At 45.2% G+C, this 22847-nt stretch overlaps 2 protein-coding genes across 2 annotated transcripts; one reads left to right on the top strand and one right to left on the bottom strand.

The window, feature by feature from the left end:
- The first annotated feature begins 832 nt into the window (after positions 1-832).
- Positions 833-4281, top strand: LOC127334137 (probable tetraacyldisaccharide 4'-kinase, mitochondrial). Its single transcript, XM_051360557.2, has 7 exons — positions 833-1196; positions 1403-1636; positions 1880-2029; positions 2417-2626; positions 3296-3355; positions 3708-3788; positions 3879-4281. Exons 1-7 carry the CDS (start codon positions 897-899, stop codon positions 4032-4034), a joined length of 1191 nt encoding a protein of 396 aa, XP_051216517.1. The 5' UTR covers positions 833-896; the 3' UTR covers positions 4035-4281.
- Positions 4282-7246: 2965 nt separating this feature from the next.
- Positions 7247-8423, bottom strand: LOC127330306 (uncharacterized). Its single transcript, XM_051356561.2, has one exon. It carries the CDS (start codon positions 8253-8255, stop codon positions 7524-7526), a length of 732 nt encoding a protein of 243 aa, XP_051212521.1. The 5' UTR covers positions 8256-8423; the 3' UTR covers positions 7247-7523.
- Between the last annotated feature and the right edge of the window lie 14424 nt (positions 8424-22847).

Raw genomic sequence — 22847 nt, 5'->3', positions numbered from 1 at the left:
TGTACATATAGTATGAAGTATATAAGACTATTTTGGTAATATATATAATACTTTTTTGGCAATATGTATATTTTTTACGTAGACTTATTTTTTACGTATACATATGCATGTATTTCAGATGTATAGTGCAAACTACATGCTCACTTGCATTTTTTTCACCAAACTTAGTTTATAATATCTTATATATAGTGTAAGAACATACTCAAACCGATAAAGTATCGTACATACTTCTATATGGTAGTATATTAGATATGGGTATAACTACACCTAGGGGTAGGAAGTATTTATCCATATATATATATATATATATATATATGTTTATTTGGTTCCGCTTAACGCCTAGTTTCCTGAAAATTTCGCCCCGGCGACTGTTTCTGAAAATTTCGCCCCAGCGACTGAAAAATTTTTTATGAGACGAACTTACTTAATATATTGTGTTTTCAAAAAAAAAGTGCAGAAGTGCTGCCAGACCAAACGTGCTACGCCCATTCATGTAAGTGCTGCCTAGAGCCAATGACGGCCCAAGCGTGCTACGTCCACGAACAGAAGTGCTGTTACTGAACCCAGCGTGCTACGCCCGCTTGTGGGATAAATGCTGCTAGGGCGTCCCGGGCCGCCAAAGCGTGCTATGGCCCCCACAGCCCCCTTTCAATCTAGGGTTACAGGATCACGCCACCGGTCCCAGCCGATACGATCGGGAGATTTGAACTATTTAACCTGCCGCAACTGTTGCTCAATTAGCGGGGTGGGACTAAAAAATCCTGGAAACAATTAACCACCAAATACAGCCCACCAACTTCGGCCCACCTCGTTCTGTTGCCCGTCACTCTTGCTGACTACTGAAACATCCGCCGGCAGACGGCGGCGAGCCGGCGCCCACCCCGGGGACTCAAGAGATGGCGACGGAGAAGGCGCGGCAGCTCCTGGCCCGCCTCGCCGTCACCCCAGACGCTGCCGTCGCAGAACTCCCTTTCCTCCACCGCACACTCCTCCTCCCTCTCCTCTCCGCCGCCTCCGTCCTCCTCCGCCTCCCCCTCCTCCTCCCATCCTCTCCGCTACGCCCACGGCGCACCCTCCCGGTCCCGGTCGTCAGTGTCGGAAACCTCACCTGGGGCGGCAACGGGAAGACGCCCATGGTCGACTTCCTGGCCCGAAGGTTTCACAACATTGGCATCTCTCCGCTTATCCTGACAAGGGTAAACCACACTCCTAATGCTGCTTGCTTGCTTGCTTGCCGCACTTCATCGCATATTAACTGATTCTTCTCCATTCCATTAGATGTTTAATTAGAATGCCCCGTGAGTAAGAATTACGGTTCGGCCTGACGGTTAAAAAAATTCACCTATTGTTTATTTTCAAGCTGTCAATTCTATGTCTCGTGACCTCAGTTTTGGTGCTGCAGGGTTATGCCGGAGGCGATGAGTCCAAGATGCTCCGGAGGCGCCTTGCTGATACTACCGCCAAGCTTGGGATTGGCGCAAATAGGGCTGCTGTGGCTTCTTCGATGCTGCAAAAGTATGGCTATGTGAATCCTTGTGAGGCCTTCCTCGGGGAGAAGCTTTCGTTAGCACCCAACCGGGTGGTAAACGGTACAAGTGCCAAAATTGGAATGGCTATAATGGATGATGGAATGCAGGTATCAAGTATTCGTGGTTATTTTTTCTTTCATAGACTTCTTTTGTGGATCCTTAAAAAAAGGACTGCTTATGTGGATCATTATCAATCCATCAGTACCATGGTTTATCTGATCTTGCTTTAAAAAAAATCTAATCCAGAGGCCTGTTTATGCTAATATTTTTGCCTGATATGTTTGTTCCTTGGGGAAACAAACGATTTCATGTATGTATGCTCAGTTCTGCCTCTCCTTCCTTGTAGGCAGCACCGGAGCTTGCTTCGAGATGTGGAGATTGTGATGGTCAATGGGCTGACACCTTGGGGAAATGGTCATTTCATTCCACGAGGGCCCATGAGGGAACCGTTGAGCGCACTTACTCGTGCTGATATACTGGTTATTCATCACGCGAATCTGGTATGTCATACTCTCAGTGACTAAGACTTTGTGTTGCTTCTTTGTGCTTCCAGCCGGGAATTAATTCGTCAGCGTCTGATATTATTCTAGACACTAGGCACTACAATTCCGCTGTTGAAGTAAGCGAACATACTTTTAAGCTGCCAAGTAGAAATTTATGTATGACGTTCATATGATTTTAAGAAGTTAGAACTTAGAAATAAAATTGATCAAAGGTGCTTGCTGGCTTTCCCATATTGTGAGCAGAACTCATCTGATAAATAGTGGGGACCACCCTTTAGTGCACTCTGCACAGCAAGAAATGAGAGATGTAGGTACTTTTACCTCAAACTGATGAAGAATTTCATCGGTTGTACGTTCTCTGAACTACCATTTACTGTTACACAGGCTTCTGAAGCACAACTGGAAAATATTAAATGTACAGTCCAAGATAGTGGCGCGACATGTCCAGTGTTCTTCAGCAAATTGGCCCCGTCACATATTTTTGAGATTAATAAACCACTACAGAGACTGCCTCTTAGGGTGCTGGATGGCATGGTTGTGCTATGTGTTTCCGCAATTGGTTGCCCAGATGCTTTCATAAATACAGTTAGTGAGGTACCCTTTCCCTTTACTCTTTCGTTTATTTGTCTATATCTCTTAGCTTGGCATTACCTAGCTAAAAAATGGAATGTTGCCTGTTTTTATGCTATTCATTCCGCAAAGACAATATACGTGTGTATAGTGGGTTCTTGCTATTATGTTTTGCTGCTTATCCATCATCCACCCTAATAAATGTTTCTTAGGTGTACTAAACCAACTCTAAATTTTAGTTTGCAGATTATTTTCAAGTTTTTATGTAAACCCTTCAGATATCCTCAATATTTTCTTCCTTTGATGCCTTCCACACATCACTCTTTGTTAACATATAACTAATTGAAGACCAAGTTGGTCGGCTAATACATGGTCAAGTTACACAACATCAATTAAAAATTTCTCTTGACTAATCTATGATGCTTTTACTCATTTTTTTCTTCCAATAATATATGGTAACTACAGTCCACAGGTACCACATGACTGTCAACTGAGTTCTGTTTAGTCTGGGAAAACAATGCAGACATTTTTTTAATAAAAACTTCTATGATCTATACTAGCCCAATGCAGAGTGTTTTAGGTCTATAATAATACTTATTATTTATGACAAGGGAGTATACCGATACCTGAATAGTCAGCAAACCTTGCTACCAGGAAATCATGAAAATAATACTTTACTTACTGCTTCTGTAGATTGGTCCAATCAAGATTGATAGGTTGGATTTCAGTGATCACCATTTCTTCCGTGATCATGTAAGTGGCTCCCACCTCTTTTCTTTTTCTTAACATGGTCGTTAGGAATGTTCCACATCAACAACAAAAAAAGTACTTTCAAAATGATACATACACATGTCCATTGCGAACATGAGACCTGGTTTGCCAATCGGACTGTAATATATTAATCTGTACCATTTCTGATAGTATGGCATGCATTACTTCCATTTTAGCTCATACATGCGGGCTGTTGCAAGACCGTATTTCTAATTTTATATTTTCTTAGTACTAGCAAACTCTTTGTGTGGGAGCTTTCGGCATTGGGTATTAGCTACCTCTTTGTCTTTCATTGCATGATTATTACTTTACTATCCTTGTTTACCTACTATAGGACCTAGAGTTAATCCAAGAAAAGGCGAGGAAGCTTGGGGATCAACATAACAAAGAGACTATCGTCTTAGTTACAGAGAAGGTATTGCCATTTTGGGACTTCCTGCTTACAATTTCTACGATAATCCATCTGACTGCTTATGTTGTCCTTTTTTATCTACTTCTCTAACAGGATTACGACCGTGGTCCAGATGTCCTTGGGATGGTGGACGCAAAGGTTTGGGTCCTGTCTTCTTCTTTGCAAATTATGCCCCTCAAGGAACAAGGAGAAGAGGAATTGATGAAGAAAGTAAAGGACATTATTACAAGAACTAGGCGTGCAAAATAACAGAGGGAGGGCCTAGCCATGATTTGCTGATCATTTGGTTATATCCAGCTAAAAAATTCTTGAAGCAAAACAATGCTGACATTGGGGCCTGTCACTTATGTACCATGTTATGTCGCTGTTTAACTGGTTAGTTAAAATCCTGTGTCGGTGCTCTGGAACATTCAGAACTTAAGAGTTTTCAAACTGGGTCAGTGGTCTGAAGCTCCACATCAGGGTAATGAGAAAGGTGTTTCTCTTCTGTTGTTCATATATCGCTTTCGGTTTTGGTTGTTTTTTCTTTGAAAAGGTTGCATTGGTAGGTAAATATATCCATCAAGACTTGCATATGTCTGTCCACTTAGTCGAGTTGACATTCTGTTATTACAATATTCCTACTCTTAACCTACATACTACGATCCAAGGTAGGTGCAACTACTATTTAAGTAGTCGATCTTATTGGTAAGAATTTTTTTGATGTGCATTGCATTATATGTTATAGATTTGCAGAGCAAACCAACCATACATTTCATTGTGGATGAATTTATATTTGGAATGATGGGTTGTAGGTGCATTACTCTACTCAATGCTTTGAGTTGTCTGAGTAAAATCCAGACAACTTTATTTCTTGGTTGCTCCTTTTCGGTTTCTAAATTAACTTTTGGTTGCCTTTGTTAATATTATTCTGTAACTGCAAGTCTTTTAGTTAACTTGAACATAACTCTATTTCTTTGTAACTATTTTTCCAAATAAATTTTGGCATGTCTGTGTTAATGTGTAATCATTAACTGTCTACTATTTTGTTATCGTAAATTTTGCAAAACGCAGATTATTCCATGGAAGTGTATGTATGTATGAATGTATTTATACCATGTCTATCATTTCCTTAAATCTCAGGCTTCTTGGCCATTTTATGTTTAACACTTGTATACTCAATTGACATGTCATAGATTTCTGAGGCAAGGAGAGAAGCAACCTAATTATGTACACTAGGAATTAACTTAATAGAACAAATGGAATGCTGGTCTCGTAAGGTCAAATAAATGTGTGCTTGTAGCATTGTGCAATGTGCATGGATTAGCAGCAATCGGTTAGTTAGCTACCTATGCATCAGAGCTTTAAGTAACCAATAATGACAGAAGTGAGGAAGGACACTTCAGATGTACACATGAAAATAATAATGGTCTGCTGACAAGGGAGCTAGCTAGACACGTACAGGTGACTGTATCAGTATGTACATGTGCTAGCTAGGCGGAGATTGAAACTTATGTGTGTTGTACTGTAGAATTGTACATACAGGTGCAGATCCACAACAGTAAACATAGGAACGTGCAACTACTGATTACTAGTTAGCTCTTGGTAAGAAATTCCCTGATGTGTATTGCACCGTGTGTTCTATTCTGGAGAGGCAGAGCAGATGAATCACACATCTCCTTGTGTATGCATGCATGTTTTATCTTGTGGAGATGGGTTCATTTCTCCTCTCAATGCTTTGAACCAGTGTTTCTTTTCCGCTCCCTTTTTATTTCTGAATAAACTTTTGGCTGCCTGTGTAAATTTGTATTTGTTCACTATCAGGTGGTGTAGTTGGCATAAATTTTGCACAAGGGAGCTTATTGCAAAGAACTTTATGTATGTAAGGTGTTCCTTTTTTTATCCTAGACATGTTATGTTTAGCATTCTTATACCAAATTACTTATGCGATATATACAAGTCCGCATCCGTGCAAGCATGATGCATGCTCACATGTAAAATTAGAAGGTAAAGTACAGAAGCAAGGTAATTGATAAAAAGCAATTGAATTAATGAAGCAAAATTTATGGTTTCTCTTCCAGGGGCAAAATAGATGTGTGCATGTAACATACTAGCATTATGCATGGATTAGAAGCAACTGGTTAATTAGCTACCCATGCATTATGGTTTCATCTAACCAAGAAAGACGAAAGGAATGATACTACATTGCTGGCAGGGGATCTAGCAGGTTGACACAGTCGGCTGTAAGTATGCAAGTGTGCTAGCTAGGTGCAGATAGAAGTATTCTGTCCTGCTTCACTGTACACTTGTACGCTGATTACAGAAGTACGTGCATGTTGCAATTATTCCATCGACGTTATATATGCTGATACGCATGTGCTTCTCATATTGCTCCTGTACATGCTACCCTCCTGGAATTTGTGTCAGCAGTGGCATATATTGCGAGTGGGTGTGTAGTATCCAGTATAGATGCATGCCAGCATCTACAACCCTGGTCTTTGCTTTAATTTGTACATACATGTGCACTCCTCATTTTTGCTTTAATCTGTACGCACATGTGCAGTTCCTCACTTCACACTACTATTCACTACATTCAAGCACTATTTATCTGTTATGGAAGAGAAAGTTTACAATAATCAATTGTTTGATTTGCCTTGCAATAAATATATATAGATAGACACCTTTTTGTTTATCATTGGAACCTTGATATGATATAATACAACAGAAACATATTCTCTCTCTTTTCTGCAATGATGTACCCTACACACATAGTAGTGTGTGTACAAGACAAGATTAGATGATCACTTTGCCCTATCTACTGTCTGCTTGTGACTTGACTTGAAAGAAGAAGCAACCATGCTCATGGTTGAAGAGGAAAACACCAATGTATGACAGACTATAGTTGAGGCATCACGAGGCCAACTTGAAAAAAGTATTATAGATTTGGTTCTAGTGGTATGGAATATGTTTCACATAGATTAGCTAGGATTTTAATTTACTTTAAAAATCGATCATGATAAAGCTATATATCCTTCCCTGCCTAACATATAGCTATTTATTGCCCTATATTGTTTGAAGGTTTTTTTTTGTTTTTGGAAATAGTTTGTTGAAGAAACATTAACAGATGATTAGTACACCTATATGTATATTTTGTTAATTAGTTATAATTTCCATTTCATATTTTGTGCACACAAAGCACTGAGAACTCTTTGTTAACCAGTGAAGCATCATGCATATCAGTAGAATTATATAGGGATGGATCCATCAGAAGCTATGTTTTCCGAGAAATTGACATTGAGAATGGACAAGATCACATGTATTAATAAAAAGATCAAGGGATCTCAAACATGGGAGTTGGGACTCACAAGAAGATCAAACCTTCTAACTGATCAGATTGTAATAAAATCAAACTGCATGTGCAGTCTAGCTAGGGGGGGATTTCGTGAGACACTACTTAAGTAGGTTACAACACTTGGGGTACAGACTGAAGATGTCTTGATTTGAGCTTTGCAGAGTTTGATCGGCGTACGTATATACACTCATATGTAGATAAATTGACAAGCCTTTGGCCTAGCTAAGATACACTGATTCCGATTTACTGACTCAGAGCAATCACAAAGAATTAACCACAAACGAAATAAGAATGGATTGGGGGGACAGAAGAATAGGAGCATGAACTCCAACGCATAGGCACACATGATCATGTTGGAATAGCAAAATTAGAAGCTTAAATCATGCAACTTTGAGAGTACTAGCAAGCTAGCTAGTCCCAAGCCTAAGCTCCAGATCCACTTCTTGCTGGCCTACTGCAAGATGGAGAGTGCTAGGGCTTGGGACTACTTTGGATACCTTTGCATCACCATCATCAGCTCCTTGCATCCCCTCTCTTCCAGATGACGCCGGCGATAGCCTCACGAAGAATGGAAGCGCCACAGCCGGAGGCTGATCATCGACACGCCTTCGCTTCCTCCTCTCCTCATCACCTCCTTCCCAGGCTTCCCTCACCATGGCATCATCAGGCATGGAGATGAACACCGTGTTCCTGCTCTCCATGATGATGGTTGATATGTAGGAAGGAGAGGTTGTAGAGGCGCCTATCACAGTGGCCTGCTGATCCTGTGGAGATATAGGGCTCACTGCCGCCCTATACTGCCGCTCTGGCTGAAGGGTCTCATGATGATCATGAGATGAGCTTGTCGGAAGGGGCTGTTCTCGATGATCCGGCGGGGAGGCGCACTGCCGGAGACGAGCACGGTCACGGCGGTGCACGTTCATGTGGCCACCGAGCGCCTGTGCGGACCGGAACTCTCGACGGCAGAAGGTGCACGTGTAGGAGCGCGGCGGCCACACGCAGCCGGCACCAAGGTGTCCCGCCGCGTCCCGCGCGAACGCCTGCTCCTCCCAAGACGGTTCAGCCGTGGCCGCCGGCGCCGGGAACGTCGTAGCTGTGGCGCCGGCGCCCCACATACCCCAGTAGTAGTTGGCAGCCATGGATCTGCTAGCTAGCTGTTCGCGGGTTGCGGTGGTGTTATGCCATGGGATCCATCGAGCGCTGCACTGCAGGTTGTTGGTACCAGTAGTACATAGCTCGCTATAGCCTATAGCTACCTATAGCCTAGCAAGCAGTAGTAGTGCATGCCAAGTTAAGATGTAAGTAGATGGCTGTGTTTTTGTTGTTTGCGTTTATATGTACATGCACTACATGAGTAGTACTTGAGTAGCTTGGATTAATACCATGCGTGATGTGAGATACTTCCTCTACCTAGTTCACAAATGTTGTCTCTTGACCACTAGCTACTACTATCTGTTATAAACTTATAATAGTATATAGTAAAGTCCAATAACTTTATCATATTATGGAATACATACATATGATATTGAAGTATTCAATCTAACTACACTAAATATCTCGATTGCTAATGTTGTAAAGTTTGACCAAAACTAAACATTTTCCGGAAAAAAAGAGGATAGCCCCGGCCACATATTTGTATTTGTAACTCAAAAATATTTAAGCTAACTAGATTGGACATACTCCCTCCGTCTCATGAAACTTGTCTCAGATTTGATAAAATTTGAATGTATCTACGTACTAGATAGTGTCTAGATACATCTATTTTTTTGATAAATCTCGGGCATTTCATGAGACGGAGGGAGTATATATTTCCCGGAAAAGAGGATAACCTTCTCCTCTGCATCGATTGATGCACATAGCCATATATTATTAAAAGCCAGTCAAAGCAAGGCACTAAAGTCAAACAACGTCAACCCGAAAAAAACAAGAGGCCTCACAAAAATGACTCCACCATGCTACCACTAACCTTATGCTAAAGGTCCGACACAAACGGAAGTACACAAATTGTAGGCTAAACTTTCAAAAATGGGATCATGGCAAGTGCACCAATGATAGTCCAGTCGTAGGTCAATCTCAAGACTTCCATCCCCAAATCCGAGCCTTCAACAAGAGCACTAAGCATGCATGTGTCAACATTGCTTGATCATGCATCTGGTGTTTTCACCGGAGTTCCTATAGTCATCGCCGAAGCCTCATGTACTATCATCACCTTGCCTGGCCAACGACATGTTGCTAGGCGGATACTACTTTATGAGATGTTGGAAGCCGGTATGTCCTACACCACCCTGCTTCTAGTCATTGTTACACCACCCTCAGTCCAGCAGCAACACACATGACTTGAAGCCTCCGCAAGTGACACCGTGCATACCGCATGATTCGACATCTTGGCGTGAGACATCGTACATAGCACCTACCGACAATAGGCATGACTTGAAGTCTTTGCAAGAGACGTTGTGTGTAGCACCTATTGAGGTGGATCAAACCCGAGGTGGAGGTGGAGGGGGCATCTCATACCCCCGCCAATCTCGGAAGCTTCGCAGTTCATCCACAACATGAAGTCTAAGGCCATCACCATCTGAAGATTTGATTGCCACGTTGTCCACACAACCATGGTGGATGCCGCCATCGAAGGGCTAGGGCCATCATCACTTCTATTCCCAAACACCTCCGCCGCCATCGGATCAGACACGTACATGTACATTCTCAAGGAAATTTTTGACTTTCTTAAAACATTTTTAAATAGTTTTTCCCGTAATGGGAGCACCGAGTCCGGTGAGCCAAAACAACACCTCCTAATTCACCCATGGACCAGTCATCCCTACAAAGGGTGATGACCAAGTCAATTTGTTGTCTGTCAAACTTGCTTTCCATTTGCTAATGGCCTGTCAAACTTGTTGAACGGTTAGTTTGACTAGCGAATCCTAGTGTTAATCTGACGAGTAACTACTGATTGATCAGTCTGGCACTCTGGGCCGGCAATGCAACGACCTAGCAGCTGACAGTACACATGCATCAAGCTAGTAACTAAACAAGTGGGGGAAAGAATGAAGAAAAGAATAATGATGCACCAGGTACTATAAACATATGCGCTAACTTGCACAACTCAACCTCCACTTTTTGGCCTTCAATTTGTCTTAGCTCTTGTTCCATCTCCGGACGCATACATTATTTATAAAGCGACGTCACTCTGAACGATCGATCGACTGCAACTATCCGACCGGTCCCAGTATCCAGATAGATTAGTCTCTCATATCATAATAAAGTGGATGCTTGTGCGATTCCATTTGCATGCCTCGTGATCTTTGTCTCCTTAAGTCAGTCATAATCGCCGTGCTCACAATCTCAACACTGCTCGGTCGTTTCATTGATGAAAATCGGAGAAGTTTCCTCTTCTCCTTAGCAGAACTCTTCTTTGTGCTTGTGTAGTTGTGTGTAAAAATCGGCAGAAGACTAGACAAAGAGTTTTCACCATGGAATAGGATGGAAGTCCAATTAAGATAACGTGGGACGGCTAAGCTATGATCTTTTTCTCAATAATTTGCATTGTTTGGCAACTAGTAAATAATTAAGTGCCACTATCTTTTCGACACCGCTAGCTGCTGGGATGCGTGATAAGAACTTGCGTCTGTCATCCATCTCTGTCGCTAAAAAAATTATTTGATGAGTCAATCAGGGGCCCGACCGGGGGCAGCAAAAGATTCTTTCGTTATTGTCTGTCTCTACCTCTAACACGGCTCGATCGCTAGCTCATTAGAGCTTGCATGCGTGCTGCTTTAAGTTAATTAACGCTAAACAAGCTAAATATCATATCAATTCAGTTAAGCGTGTACGTACATGATGAGCTACATATATGTGTGCACATATATCGGATGAGCGAGGAGGATTTAATTGGCGCCAGATATATAATCAACTTTCTACTGAATTCCTATACTGTTCTCCATCAATATTAGTTTTTTTTTGTTATGTATCAGTTCATCGTAAAAGTGAGCCTACCATAAATATTACATTTTGTTTGCGGGGATACCAAAAATATTTTAAAGGTGTTGTTTTTGGTAAAAACTTGCCAGCCAGAGTAGATCCAATATTAAACTTTGAGAGGGGAATATACGTACTGTCTTAATTGTTTAGTTGCACGTACAGTGCAGCAGCATATACATGCATGTACCGATGTACGATGGAAAGCAGGGTCCAGATCGAACAGGTACATGCATATGATCATCGATCTATCAGAATATATGATACTACATGATCTTATGGACGTTCGTGTAGGGTTGTGGATCGTTGGATAGTCCTCCAAATGCTATGCACGCTATATCGTACTGATAGCATACTATATTTCAAATAGCGTTTTGAAAAAAAATAGATAAAGTCTAAAAATAAAGGATTTCAGTCTAAAAGTGACAGATTCATACATACATAATCACATACAAAAATAATACTCCAATTTTTTAGAAGCCTAACATCAATATTTCACGAGACAATGACATAGTATAAATTATTTATTAAAAATTATCAGTATTACCGACATTGTCTTCCGATTCAGAAGAGGAATCAATAGATTGACGTTCATCACCACAACAAATAAAAAGAAATTTCTTCTTTTATTAACGAAGAAAACTCAAACCATTGTACCAATAGGCCGTAAAAAATAGCGAGCTAACGCTATGATGTTTTAGCGCGATATAACATGTTATTTCTCAAATAGCGTTATAGCGAGCAAAATTACTAAATTTAGCGTGGACTGTCAAAATATGATATACCGTGCTATTAGCGAAGAATAGCACGCTATTTTAAACACCTTGTTTAGCATTCGCCGTTTATATTGGTTGTCGCTGATTTAATACAAAGTTAAAGCAGTAGCGCTAGTACTACTCCCTCTATTCATTTTTAATCGACGTGAGGGAGACAACAACAAAGTTTGAAGTCACGACACCACATAGACAATTGAATACGAACGGATGGAGTATGTAGTAACAAGGCTAAATTATTTATTTACTGCTTAATCGTACTATATAATACATCTAGCCAGCGAGAGCAACAGTTCATGATCCACGATGCATTATTGGACATGCAGCTGCATGGTATAATACAGCACTAGCCTAGTCGGCCGTCGATCGTACGGCATAATAAGAGGAACTAGAGGTTCTTGCGTACAATGATCACTAGATAGCTCATCTTCATCATCTGTCGAACAATTGATTGATCGACAGAGATACATGCATATTGGAGTAGTGTCGATCGATTATATGCTTTGAACCTTGAGCTACCCAAACCGGCATTGCATGATTTGTCAAGCGACTTTCAAATCTCTACTGCAGTACTGCATATGTGTCTACGTGGCACATCTGACACGCGTATATCTCTAGAGATAAAATATAGATGCTCGCAAGAGTACGGTATAGGGCACATCTGATTTGTCAGGCGACTTTCAAATCTTCATTGCTATGTGACACGAATTTTACCTAGGTTCTCTCCCACCCTCTTGTGTTGATAATATTCTACTCCTCCATTCAATTGGATTATATCGGGAACAAAGTTGAATGGTGTTTCCTGTCAAAAAATATGAAAGTTGAATGGTGTTACAAAGATGCACTAGTACAGAAATGCCCTCCAACGGGGCGACCCATCCCGCGCCCGCGTGTCCGAATGGATCCAACCGGACAAAAACGCGGTCCAGCGCGCGGACCCATCCCAAAAACGGATGATCGCGGCGTCCGGGACGACCCAAACCCGGTCCAAATCTGGGACGAGTTTGCGTGGCCGCGGACGCCGAAGGCTGGTTGCTCGCGTCCTCCCCTTGTCCGCCCCTGCCCGCCTGTCTGTCTCCCAAAACACAAACCCCTCGCACACATCTCCCGCCGCTCCGCCGCCAGCCAAGGACCGGCGATTTGGGAGCGGCGTCAACGCCGGCCACCGTCGTCGAGACACCGGCAAGCGAGGCGGAAGCATAGGTCGCGGCCCCGCGCTGCTTTCGCCGCGTCGTAGCAGAGTCGGAGGACGTCGTCGCCATCGTTGTTGTCCTCTCACCGTCGCGAGACCTCCCGCCGTTCGCAGCTGTGCCGTTGCCGCCAGAGGTGAGCTCTCGTGCACCGTGTTTGCAGACCGCAAGTCGGCCAAGACGGCCATGGCCTGCAGGTCCCTACGGACGCATTGGATGGCCTCAGCCTGCGAGGTGTTCGATGAAATGGGCGTACTAAAATTTGTCCATTTTCATCTGTAGATCATGGTGGACAGCAACGACGACTACTTCTTCAACAACTTCATCGACACGTCGTCAGACGAGGAGTCCGACGACGAATTTTTCACGGAGGTTGCGCTGATCATCCACGAGCACATTGTCTCACAGATCCCCCTGCACCGGGGGTCCTTGCCGGGGCGCGCGGCCGCCTTGGACCGCAAAAGAGAACGCGGCCACGGCCAGCTCTGCACCGACAACTTCCTGTTGTGAATGAGCAACTAGTATTCACATAGGGCCATAGGCCAGTACATGTACATGTGTGACAATGTGCAGGTAAGCCCCTCATACACTGGGGAATAACGGAAAAGGAACTATACAACTCTAACACCCCCCCCTCAAACTCATGGTGGATCAAAAACACTGAGTTTGGAGAGAAAGAAACCATGCTGTGCTCTAGTCTGGGCCTTCGTGAAGAAGTCAGCAAGCTGAAGCTCTGAAGGCACATAATGAAGAGCCATAACCTGATGCTGCACAGCATGACGCACATAGAAGGCATCAACACCTATGTGTTTGGTGAGCTCGTGCTTCACCGGATCACGCGCAATGCTGATGGCACCAGTACTGTCCGATAAGAGCGGAGTCGGAGCATCAGCAGAAACACCAAAATCCGCAAGTAACCAGCGTAACCAAGTCACCTCAGCCGTCAATAGAGCCATCGCTCGCAACTCAGCCTCAACACTCGAACGAGAGACTGCAACCTGCTTCTTGGTCTTCCAAGCAATGAGAGAGCCACCAAGAAAGACACAGTAGGCAGAAAGAGATTTGCGATCCTATGGATCGCTAGCCCAGGTAGCATCTGAGTAGGTCTGGAGCTGTAAGGAGCTGGAGCAAGGAAAGAAAAGCCGACGAGAGATAGTGCCACGAAGATAGCGAAGGACACGAAGAAGATGACTATAGTGGACACTAGTGGGAGCAGCCATGAACTGACTCAGAATATGGACTGGGTAGGAGATGTCAGGACGTATGATAGCAAGGTAGACAAGACTCCCAACCAAGTGACGATAGCGAGGCGGGTCCGGAAGAGGATCACCATCAGTGGAACGGAGGCGGACATTGAGCTCCATAGGAGTCTCGACAATGCGCTCATCACCAAGAGCGGCACGAGTGAGAAGGTCCTGAATATACTTCTCCTGGGAGATATAGAAGCCATCGGAGGTAGAGGAAACCTCAAGCCCAAGAAAGTAGCGGAGAGGACCAAGATCAGTCATGAGAAACTGATCGCGAAGACGGGCCTTGACAAAGGCAATGTACTCAGGGTCGTCGCCTGTGATGATCATGTCATCAACATAAAGAAGGAGCAGAGTCCGACCACGAGAGGATGTGTGAACAAAAAGCGCAGGGTCATGGGCGCTAGGGAAGAAACCAGCAGCGATGACCACAGAGGCGAAACGCTGAAACCAGGCGTGAGGGGCTTGCTTAAGGCCATAGAGGGAGCACCGGAGACGACAGACCATGCCATCGGGAACAGAGTAGCCAGGGGGTGGCTGCATGTAGAACTCCTCACTTAACTCACCGTTAAGAAAAGCATTTTGTACATCAAGCTGAGAGACAGACCAGTGGCGAACAGAAGCAACAGCAAGAAGAGTACGAACAGTGGTCATGTGAGCCACGGGAGCAAAGGTCTCGTCATAGTCACGGCCATGCTCCTGCTGAAAGCCGCGAGCGACAAGGCGAGCCTTGTAGCGCTCAAGAGAACCATCGGAGCGAGTCTTGATCTTGTAGACCCACTTGCAAGTGATGGGACGAACAGAGGAAGGAGGAGTAACAACATCCCAAGTGCCAGTATGCTCAAGAGCAGCAATCTCCTCAGCCATCGCTAGCTGCCATTCGGGATGAGCAAGGGCATCCCGATAAGAGGTCGGCTCGAGGGTGGCAGAAAGACCGTAGTGAGTGGGAGAATAGCGATCAGGAGGAGGATGAGGACGAGCACGAAGATGGTGAGTCGGCTCGGACGGAGAGGGCATCACAGCAGAGGTAGAAGGTGTATCAGGAGAAGCAGCATCATCCTCACGGGGACGACGAGAGTAGTGAAAAGGGTAGGGAGGGACGACCGTAGTCGAGGAGGGTGACATGGGAGGGGAAGATGTGGAGGGTGGGGACGGTGGTGAGGGAGGAGAGGGGGGTCTGGCGAGTGGAGGAGGAGAAGTTGGTGAGAGAACCGGCAGAGCAGGGACCGGAGGCACAGGAGGAGGTGAGTCAGGGAACATGAGAAAAGAGATATCATCCACCGAGAAGGAAGAGGAGGAGGGACGCGGGTAGAAAGGACGGGACTCGTCAAAAGTGACATCCCGAGATATGCGCATCCGACGTCCAATAGGATCCCAGCACTTATATCCTTTGTGCTCAGGGCTGTAGCCAAGGAAGACACACTCAACCGATTGAGCACTCAGCTTGGTGCGTTCGCGTGGAGCAAGAAGAACATAGCAAACGCAACCAAAAAGACGAAGGGTCGAGTAATCAGGAGTGTGACCAGTGAGACGCTCAAGAGGAATACCACCCTGCAAGGCTGTGGAGGGCTGAAGGTTGATGAGATAGGTGGAAATAGACACAGCTTCAGCCCAGAAGTGAGGAGGAAGAGAGGCAGCGATCATCATCGCACGTGCCGTCTCAAGCAGGTGGCGATGCTTGCGCTCAGCCACGCCATTTTGGGCATGGGCGCCAAGACAGGAAAACTGGGCAAGAGTACCCTGCTCAGCAAGAAAACCACGCAACAGCTGGGAGATATACTCACCGGCAGAATCAGCCCGAAAGGCACGTATAGGTGTCGAAAACTGAGTATGGACCATGGCAGCAAAACGCTTATATATCGAGAGAACCTCGCTGCGAGAAGACATAAAATAAATCCAAGTGTGGCGAGAGAAGTCATCGATAAAAAGAACATAGTAGCGGTGGCCCCCCTTGGAAGCAAAAGGAGCCGGACCCCATACATCAGAATGGACCAAATCAAATGGACGCTGAGATACAGACACACTAGTAGGATAAGGTAACTGATTCTGTTTACCAAGCCTACAACCCTGACAACCCTGAAGAGAGACATCTCCTGAGACAGGCCCCAGAAGGCCTCGACGAAGTAAAGATGACAAGCGAGAACCACAAAGATGACCAAGACGATGGTGCCACTACTGAAAGGAGGCGGTGGTGGAAGCAGCAAGCACGCATGGAGCGGTCGATGAAGTGGTGGAAGAAGGAACATGAAGCCAGTCAAGCTCCCAAAGTCCCTGGGAGTCACGGCACCGAGGGCCAGCCCCAACCAGGGTCCGAGTGTGAGTGTCCTAAACAGAACAAGAATCAACATCAAGAATGACCCGACAACCAGAATCAGTGAGCTGAGCAGCGGAAAACAAATTCATGGTAAGACGGGGAACATGAGAAACATCAGGAACGGAAAAGGAGGAAGTAGAAAGAGTGCCACGACTAGCAACAGGGAGAGAAGTACCATCGGCAGTAAGAACACTAACAGGAAGAGGAAGAGGTCGAAGAGAAGAAAGAGAGGAAGAATCAGGAGACATGTGAAAAGAAGCTCCAGAATCCAGAACCCACGAAGATGTACCTGACGGTGGAGAGGAAACAGCCGCGGAGGCAGCAGTACCCGTCGAAGCAGAGCCGGAGGAGGCAAGGAGACGCTGAAGTCTCACTATATCCTGCTCAGTGAAGCCGGTGGTGATAGGCGCGGAGGGTGGAGCACGAGGAGGCACACCCCGCGCTTCTGGTAGCAGTCAGACTCAAGGTGACCAGACCTCCGATAGTGAGTGCAGAACCGAGGAGGGCGAGAGCGACCTCCACCGCGAGAAGAGCGGGCTCCTCCAGAAGGAGCAGGCACTGGTGTAGGAAGAAGTGGCGGTGCAGGAGAAGTGGGAACTCGAGCAGCAAGAACAGAGGGTGTCCCAAGCAGTCCAGCACCATGCAAACGAGTCTCCTCAGCACGAAGCTCAGTCAGCACCTCTGAGATAGGAACACGGCCTCGAACAAACAGCTGAGCACGACGAGGCTCAAACTCTGGGCGAAGTCGAGACAGGAACTCATGGATCCTCTGAAAGTCCATATCTGAACGCACTATCCGGCAACACTGACAAGTACCACAGACAACACTGCGAAGAGAGTCAAGCTGGCGCCAGATGGCCGCACTCTGGGTGGAGAACTCATCAACAGTAGAGTCACCCTGCTGAAGATCATGCTCCTGGCGCAACACAGATAAGTATAGAGAATCACCAGAAGGCTGATAGCGCTGATGAAGGTGAGACCACATCTCAGCGACAGTAGCGAGGCCCATAAACTCAGAAGCAAATTGTGGCTGAACACTCTGCGAGAGAACGGCAGCAGCTCTAGCACCCTCATCAGACCACTGAGTAAAGGTAGCCAGACTATCACGGTAGGAGCCAAGAGCCTCTGAATAGGCAAGTACCTGCTCCTCATATGCCTCATCAGTAGCAGCCTCGGCAGACTTGGCTGCATCCCGATCAGCCTGAGTAGCATCCTCAGCAAGGGCAGGTGGCACAGGCGGCGGGGTAGGAGGCACAGGAGCAGTGGGGCGCGGCGGACAGGAGACCTCGCCGGTAAGGACACCCCACAGTCGAAGACCCCTCATGTGGATGCGCATAAAGGCAGCAAACTCCCCATAGTTGGTGCCATCAAAAATCAACGGGCACCGAGGAATGCTAACATAGCCCGCAGAAGAGGATGCCATACTGATACTTCTGAGATTTTTTTTTGTTTTTGGAATCATGCTGATCTGGATCTGGCTGAATCTAATCTGGCTGGTCACGCTGTGCACGCGGGACTCGAGCAGTTCAGGCCAGGCCAAGAGGCAGCCACGGACTGGTGGCCTGAGCAGAATCCGGCAGAGGGCAGTTAGCCGGAGCGGGGCCGGCGGGCGGCGTGCAGCCGGAGCGGAGCCGGCGGGCGGCCGGAGCAGGGTCGGCGGCCGGCCGGAACGGAGCCGGCGACCGGAGTAGGGCCTGCAGCAGGCGGGTAGCCGGAGCAGGGGCGAGTGGCGGCCTGGCAGGTGGCCGGAAGAGAGGCCGGCGACTGCCAGGCGGCCGGAGCAGGACCGGCAGAGGGCAGCCGGAGTAAGGCCGACAGCAGGCAGCAGCTAGAGGAAGAAACGGGAGAGGGAGGAAGGAGACATCAGCGGCAGCCGGAAAAACGTCGGCGGCGGCGCAAAGCAAGCACGGAGTTGCTACGTGCGGAAGGAGCTAAACCTAAGCTCTGATACCATGTTGTGAATGAGCAACTAGTATTCACAGAGGGCCATAGGCCAGTACATGTACATGTGTGACAATGTGCAAGTAAGCCCCTCATACACTGGGGAATAACGTAAAAGGAACTATACAACTCTAACACTTCCAACCCAAGGCATTGTTCACGCTGGATGTCCAGACCGTTGTTCCGCCGGATAATGGATGGGTCAAGCTCTACGACGACTACTTCTGTGCGAAAGTGGATGCAATTGGCAAGGTAGGCCTCTCTTCGTACCAGAAATGCACGGCATCGATTAGGATGCTCGCATATGGCGTTGCCGGCGATTTCGTAGATGAGTACACGCGCATGAGTGAGTCTACCGGCTTGGAAACGATGTACAGGTTCTGCAGAGCAGTGATCGGTTCGTTCGGAGAACAGTACCTCCGGCAACCTAATGCAGAGGACATAGCTCGTCTGTTGTCAATCAACGCTTCCAGGGGGTTTCCTGGGATGCTTGGCAGCATAGACTGCATGCACTGGGAGTGGAAGAACTGCCCCTTTGGTTGGCAGGGGGCATACATCGGTCATTCTGAGGGGTGCACAGTCATTCTTGAAGCTGTTGCTTCATAGGATACATGGATTTGACACTCATTCTTCGGAATGGCTGGCTCGCACACTGACATCAATGTGCTGCAGCGCTCTCCGGTGTTTGATAGGCTAGCGTACGGTCAGTCCCCTGATGTGGATTTTGAGATCAATGGCCACCACTACACCAAGGGGTACTACCTTGCTGATGGTATCTATCCACCTTGGGCTACACTCGTGAAGACAATCCGAAAACCCAACTCAGAGCAGGAGGCAAGGTTTGCCAAAGAGCAAGAGGCAGCCCGGAAAGATGTCGAGCGGGCGTTTGGCATCCTCCAAGCTCGTTGGTGAAGGGATTCATAGCATAGAAAACAAAAAATTTCCTACCGCGAGAACGCAATCCAAGCCAAGATGCAATCTAGAAGATGGGAGCAACGAGGGCATGAACGAGACTAACCCTTGAAGATTTCCAAAGCCTACAAGAGGAGGCTCTCGTTGCTGCGGTAGACGATCACTTGCCGCTTTCAAAAGCGCGTAGAAGATCTTGACGGTGCCACAATCGGGCAGCACCTCCGTACTCGGTCACACGTTCGGTGTTGATGAAGACGACGTCCTTCTCCCCGTTCCAGCAGGCAGCGGAAGTAGTAGCTCCTCCTTGAATCCGGCAGCACGACGGCGTGGTGGCGGTGGCGATGGAGATCTCCGGCGGAGCTTCGCTAAGCGTTGCGGGAGAGGTGGAAGAGTGGGGCGGCTAGGGTTTGGGGAGAGGGGTTGGCCGGCCACTTAGGGGTGCGGCCAAGCTATGGGCTTGTGGTGGCCGACCCCTCCCCTTTCCCCTCATTATATAGGTGGAACCCCCAAGTGTTGGACTACAAGTCTTCGAATAAGACCCCAACCCAAAACCTTCCATGTGTAGGGAAACCTACCCAAGGTGGGATTCCTACCTCAAGTGGGACTCCCACCCTTTCCATGAGGGGGGGTGGCCGGCCCCCTTGGTGGAGTCCACTTGGGACTCCACCCCTCTAGGGTTGGCCGGCCATGGGTGGTGGAGTCCCTCCGGGACTCCGCCTTCCAAAGTGATTTCTTCCGGACTTTTCTAGAACCTTCCATAAATGCACCGGATCATTTTCAAACTTATAAAATGACTTCCTATATATGAATCTTATTCTCCGGACCATTCCGGAACTCCTCGTGATGTCTGTGATCCCATCCGAGACTCCGAACAAAACTTCGAACTCCATTCCATATTCAATATATACTAATACGACATCAAACCTTAAGTGTGTCACCCTACGGTTCGCGAACTATGTGGACATGGTTGAGACCTCTCTCCGACCAATAACCAATAGCGGGATCTGGAGATCCATAATGGCTCCCACATATTGAACGATGACTTAGTGATCGAATGAGCCATTCACATATGATACCGATTCCCTTTGTCACGCGATATTTTACTTGTCCGAGGTTTGATCATAGGTATCTCTCTATACCTTGTTCAACCTCGTCTCCTGACAAGTACTCTTTACTCGTACCGTGGTATGTGGTCTCTTATGAACTATTCATATGCTTGCAAGCTAATATAGACGACATTCCACCGATAGGGCCCAGAGTATATCTATCCGTCATCGGGATGGACAAATCCCATTGTTGATACATATGCCTCAACTCATACTTTCCGGATACTTAATCCCACCTTTATAACCACCCATTTACGCAGTGGCGTTTGATGTAATCAAAGTACCTTTCCGGTATAAGTGATTTATATGATCTCATGGTCGAAAGGACTAGGTAAATCGAAAGCTTATAGCAAATAACTTAATGACATGATCTTATGCTACGCTTAATTGGGTGTGTCCATTACATCATTCATATAATGACATAACCTTGTTATTAATAACATCCAATGTTCATGATCATGAAACTATGATCATCTATTAATCAACAAGCTAGTTAAGAGGCTTACTAGGGACTCATTGTTGTTTACATAACACACATGTATCAATATTTCGGTTAATACAATTATAGCATGGTATATAAACATTTATCATAAACACAAAGATATATAATAACCACTTTTATTATTGCCTCTTGGGCATATCTCCAACAGTCTCCTACTTGCACTAGAGTCAATAATCTAGATTACATTGTAAGGTACCTAACACCCATGGCATTCTGGTGTTGGTCATACTTTGCCCTAGGGAGAGCTTTAGTCAACGGTTCTGACACACTCAGAAACGTATGTATTTTGCAATTCATTTGCGTCTTCACGCATCACTCATTTTCCAAATGAGTCGGCATTAAATATGTTTGGTCTTTTGGTGGAACCTTAATTCCGTGGTCTGAAATATGTCGCTAATATTGTCACACACAATGTAGCTTCAAAGTTCTGACACTGTCGAAACTACACCAAGTTCACAAAGAACTTCTTGACTTAACATCCTCAATCATTGTCAAAACAATGACATACTCTGCCTTCTTTTGTAGAATCCGTCACAATATTTTAGAACTCTTCTAAATCTAGCATTGTGCTACCTTTTAATCAACACTTAGCCTAATTGAGATTTGAAATTAATTTTATATGTGACCAAAAAAATATCGGTGCAACACCTTACAGCGATTTGTTTGTCATTACCCTATATAAAACTATATATATATATCCTTGGTTCTTCTAAAGCACAGAGGGATATTCTTACTGTTTGTCCATTGATCATCACATGTATCATTCTGGTATATGCTCATAACTTTTTAGAACACAGGACATCTGATTGTGTACATATTATTCGTGATCTATAATCACTCATGTGTTTTTACTTATTGAGTGTCAGATACACTCAAGTCTTGTTAAACCTTCACATGACAAGAACATTTTCTTAATATTTCTATATTGAACTACTTCAATATCCATTCTATGTACTTTGACTTAAACTTATTATGTGTCTAATCTATCTTCATAGATCTTGACACTAAATATGTTTAAGTCCATATCCTTTCATTGAAGTTAATTCTCAATGAAACCTTTTATAATCAAGTATATAATTACATCATTTATAACCAACTATATGTATCTACATAAAGTATTATAAATATGTCTCAGCGCTCCCACTTAATTTCTTGCAAATGCAAGCATCTTCATCGTTTCTGATGAAATCAAAAATTCTTTGACTATTTCATCCGGTGAAGATTCCAACTCCGCGATACTCACTTCAACCAATTGAAGTTCGTATACTTATCTAGTATTCCACGAACTAGCAAAACTCTTGGTTGTATCTTGTATACACCTTTAATACACACTACAGTTAAGTAATGTATTTTGCCATCCTACTAGCATATCTCATAAAAGAAATATGTAGCGATTACTAGAATAATCCACATAGACTATAAGCATTGCTACGGAAGATCTAATCTTATCGTAATCAACTCTTTGAACTTTGTCGTAAACAACTTTTCGACAAGTCGAGCTTATTCAAGGATATTACATCCAAGTCCATCAATTTCATAGATCCATTTACTTTCAAAAAGTATTCATCTATCTTGGATTTCATGGCGTATAGCCATTTTAACGGAGTCAAGGCCCATCATAACTTCTTTATTTGTAGTTGGTTTATCATTATTCAAAATCAATCCTTTGTTCACAAATCATTTATTTGATCACAAAGTAAACCATACCTACACGGTTCAATATGTACTTCGATCTCCATGACTAAAACACTTTGTAGTCATGGGAGCTATG

The sequence above is a fragment of the Lolium perenne genome, chromosome 2, assembly GCF_019359855.2.
Source record: "Lolium perenne isolate Kyuss_39 chromosome 2, Kyuss_2.0, whole genome shotgun sequence".
NCBI classification, from domain to species: Eukaryota; Viridiplantae; Streptophyta; class Magnoliopsida; order Poales; family Poaceae; genus Lolium; species Lolium perenne.
Note: the sequence above shows the minus strand (reverse complement) of the source record. Positions and strands in the feature narration are given on the sequence as shown.

Excerpts from the sequence above, each read along its gene's own strand:
- LOC127334137 (XM_051360557.2), top strand. The coding sequence starts at position 897 with ATGGCGACGGAGAAGGCGCGGCAGCTCCTGGCCCGCCTCGCCGTCACC. Across the intron at positions 1,197-1,402 it reads CTCCGCTTATCCTGACAAGG|GGTTATGCCGGAGGCGATGA; the intron begins GTAAACCACACT and ends TTGGTGCTGCAG. Across the intron at positions 1,637-1,879 it reads TAATGGATGATGGAATGCAG|CACCGGAGCTTGCTTCGAGA; the intron begins GTATCAAGTATT and ends CCTTGTAGGCAG.
- LOC127330306 (XM_051356561.2), bottom strand. The coding sequence starts at position 8,255 with ATGGCTGCCAACTACTACTGGGGTATGTGGGGCGCCGGCGCCACAGCT.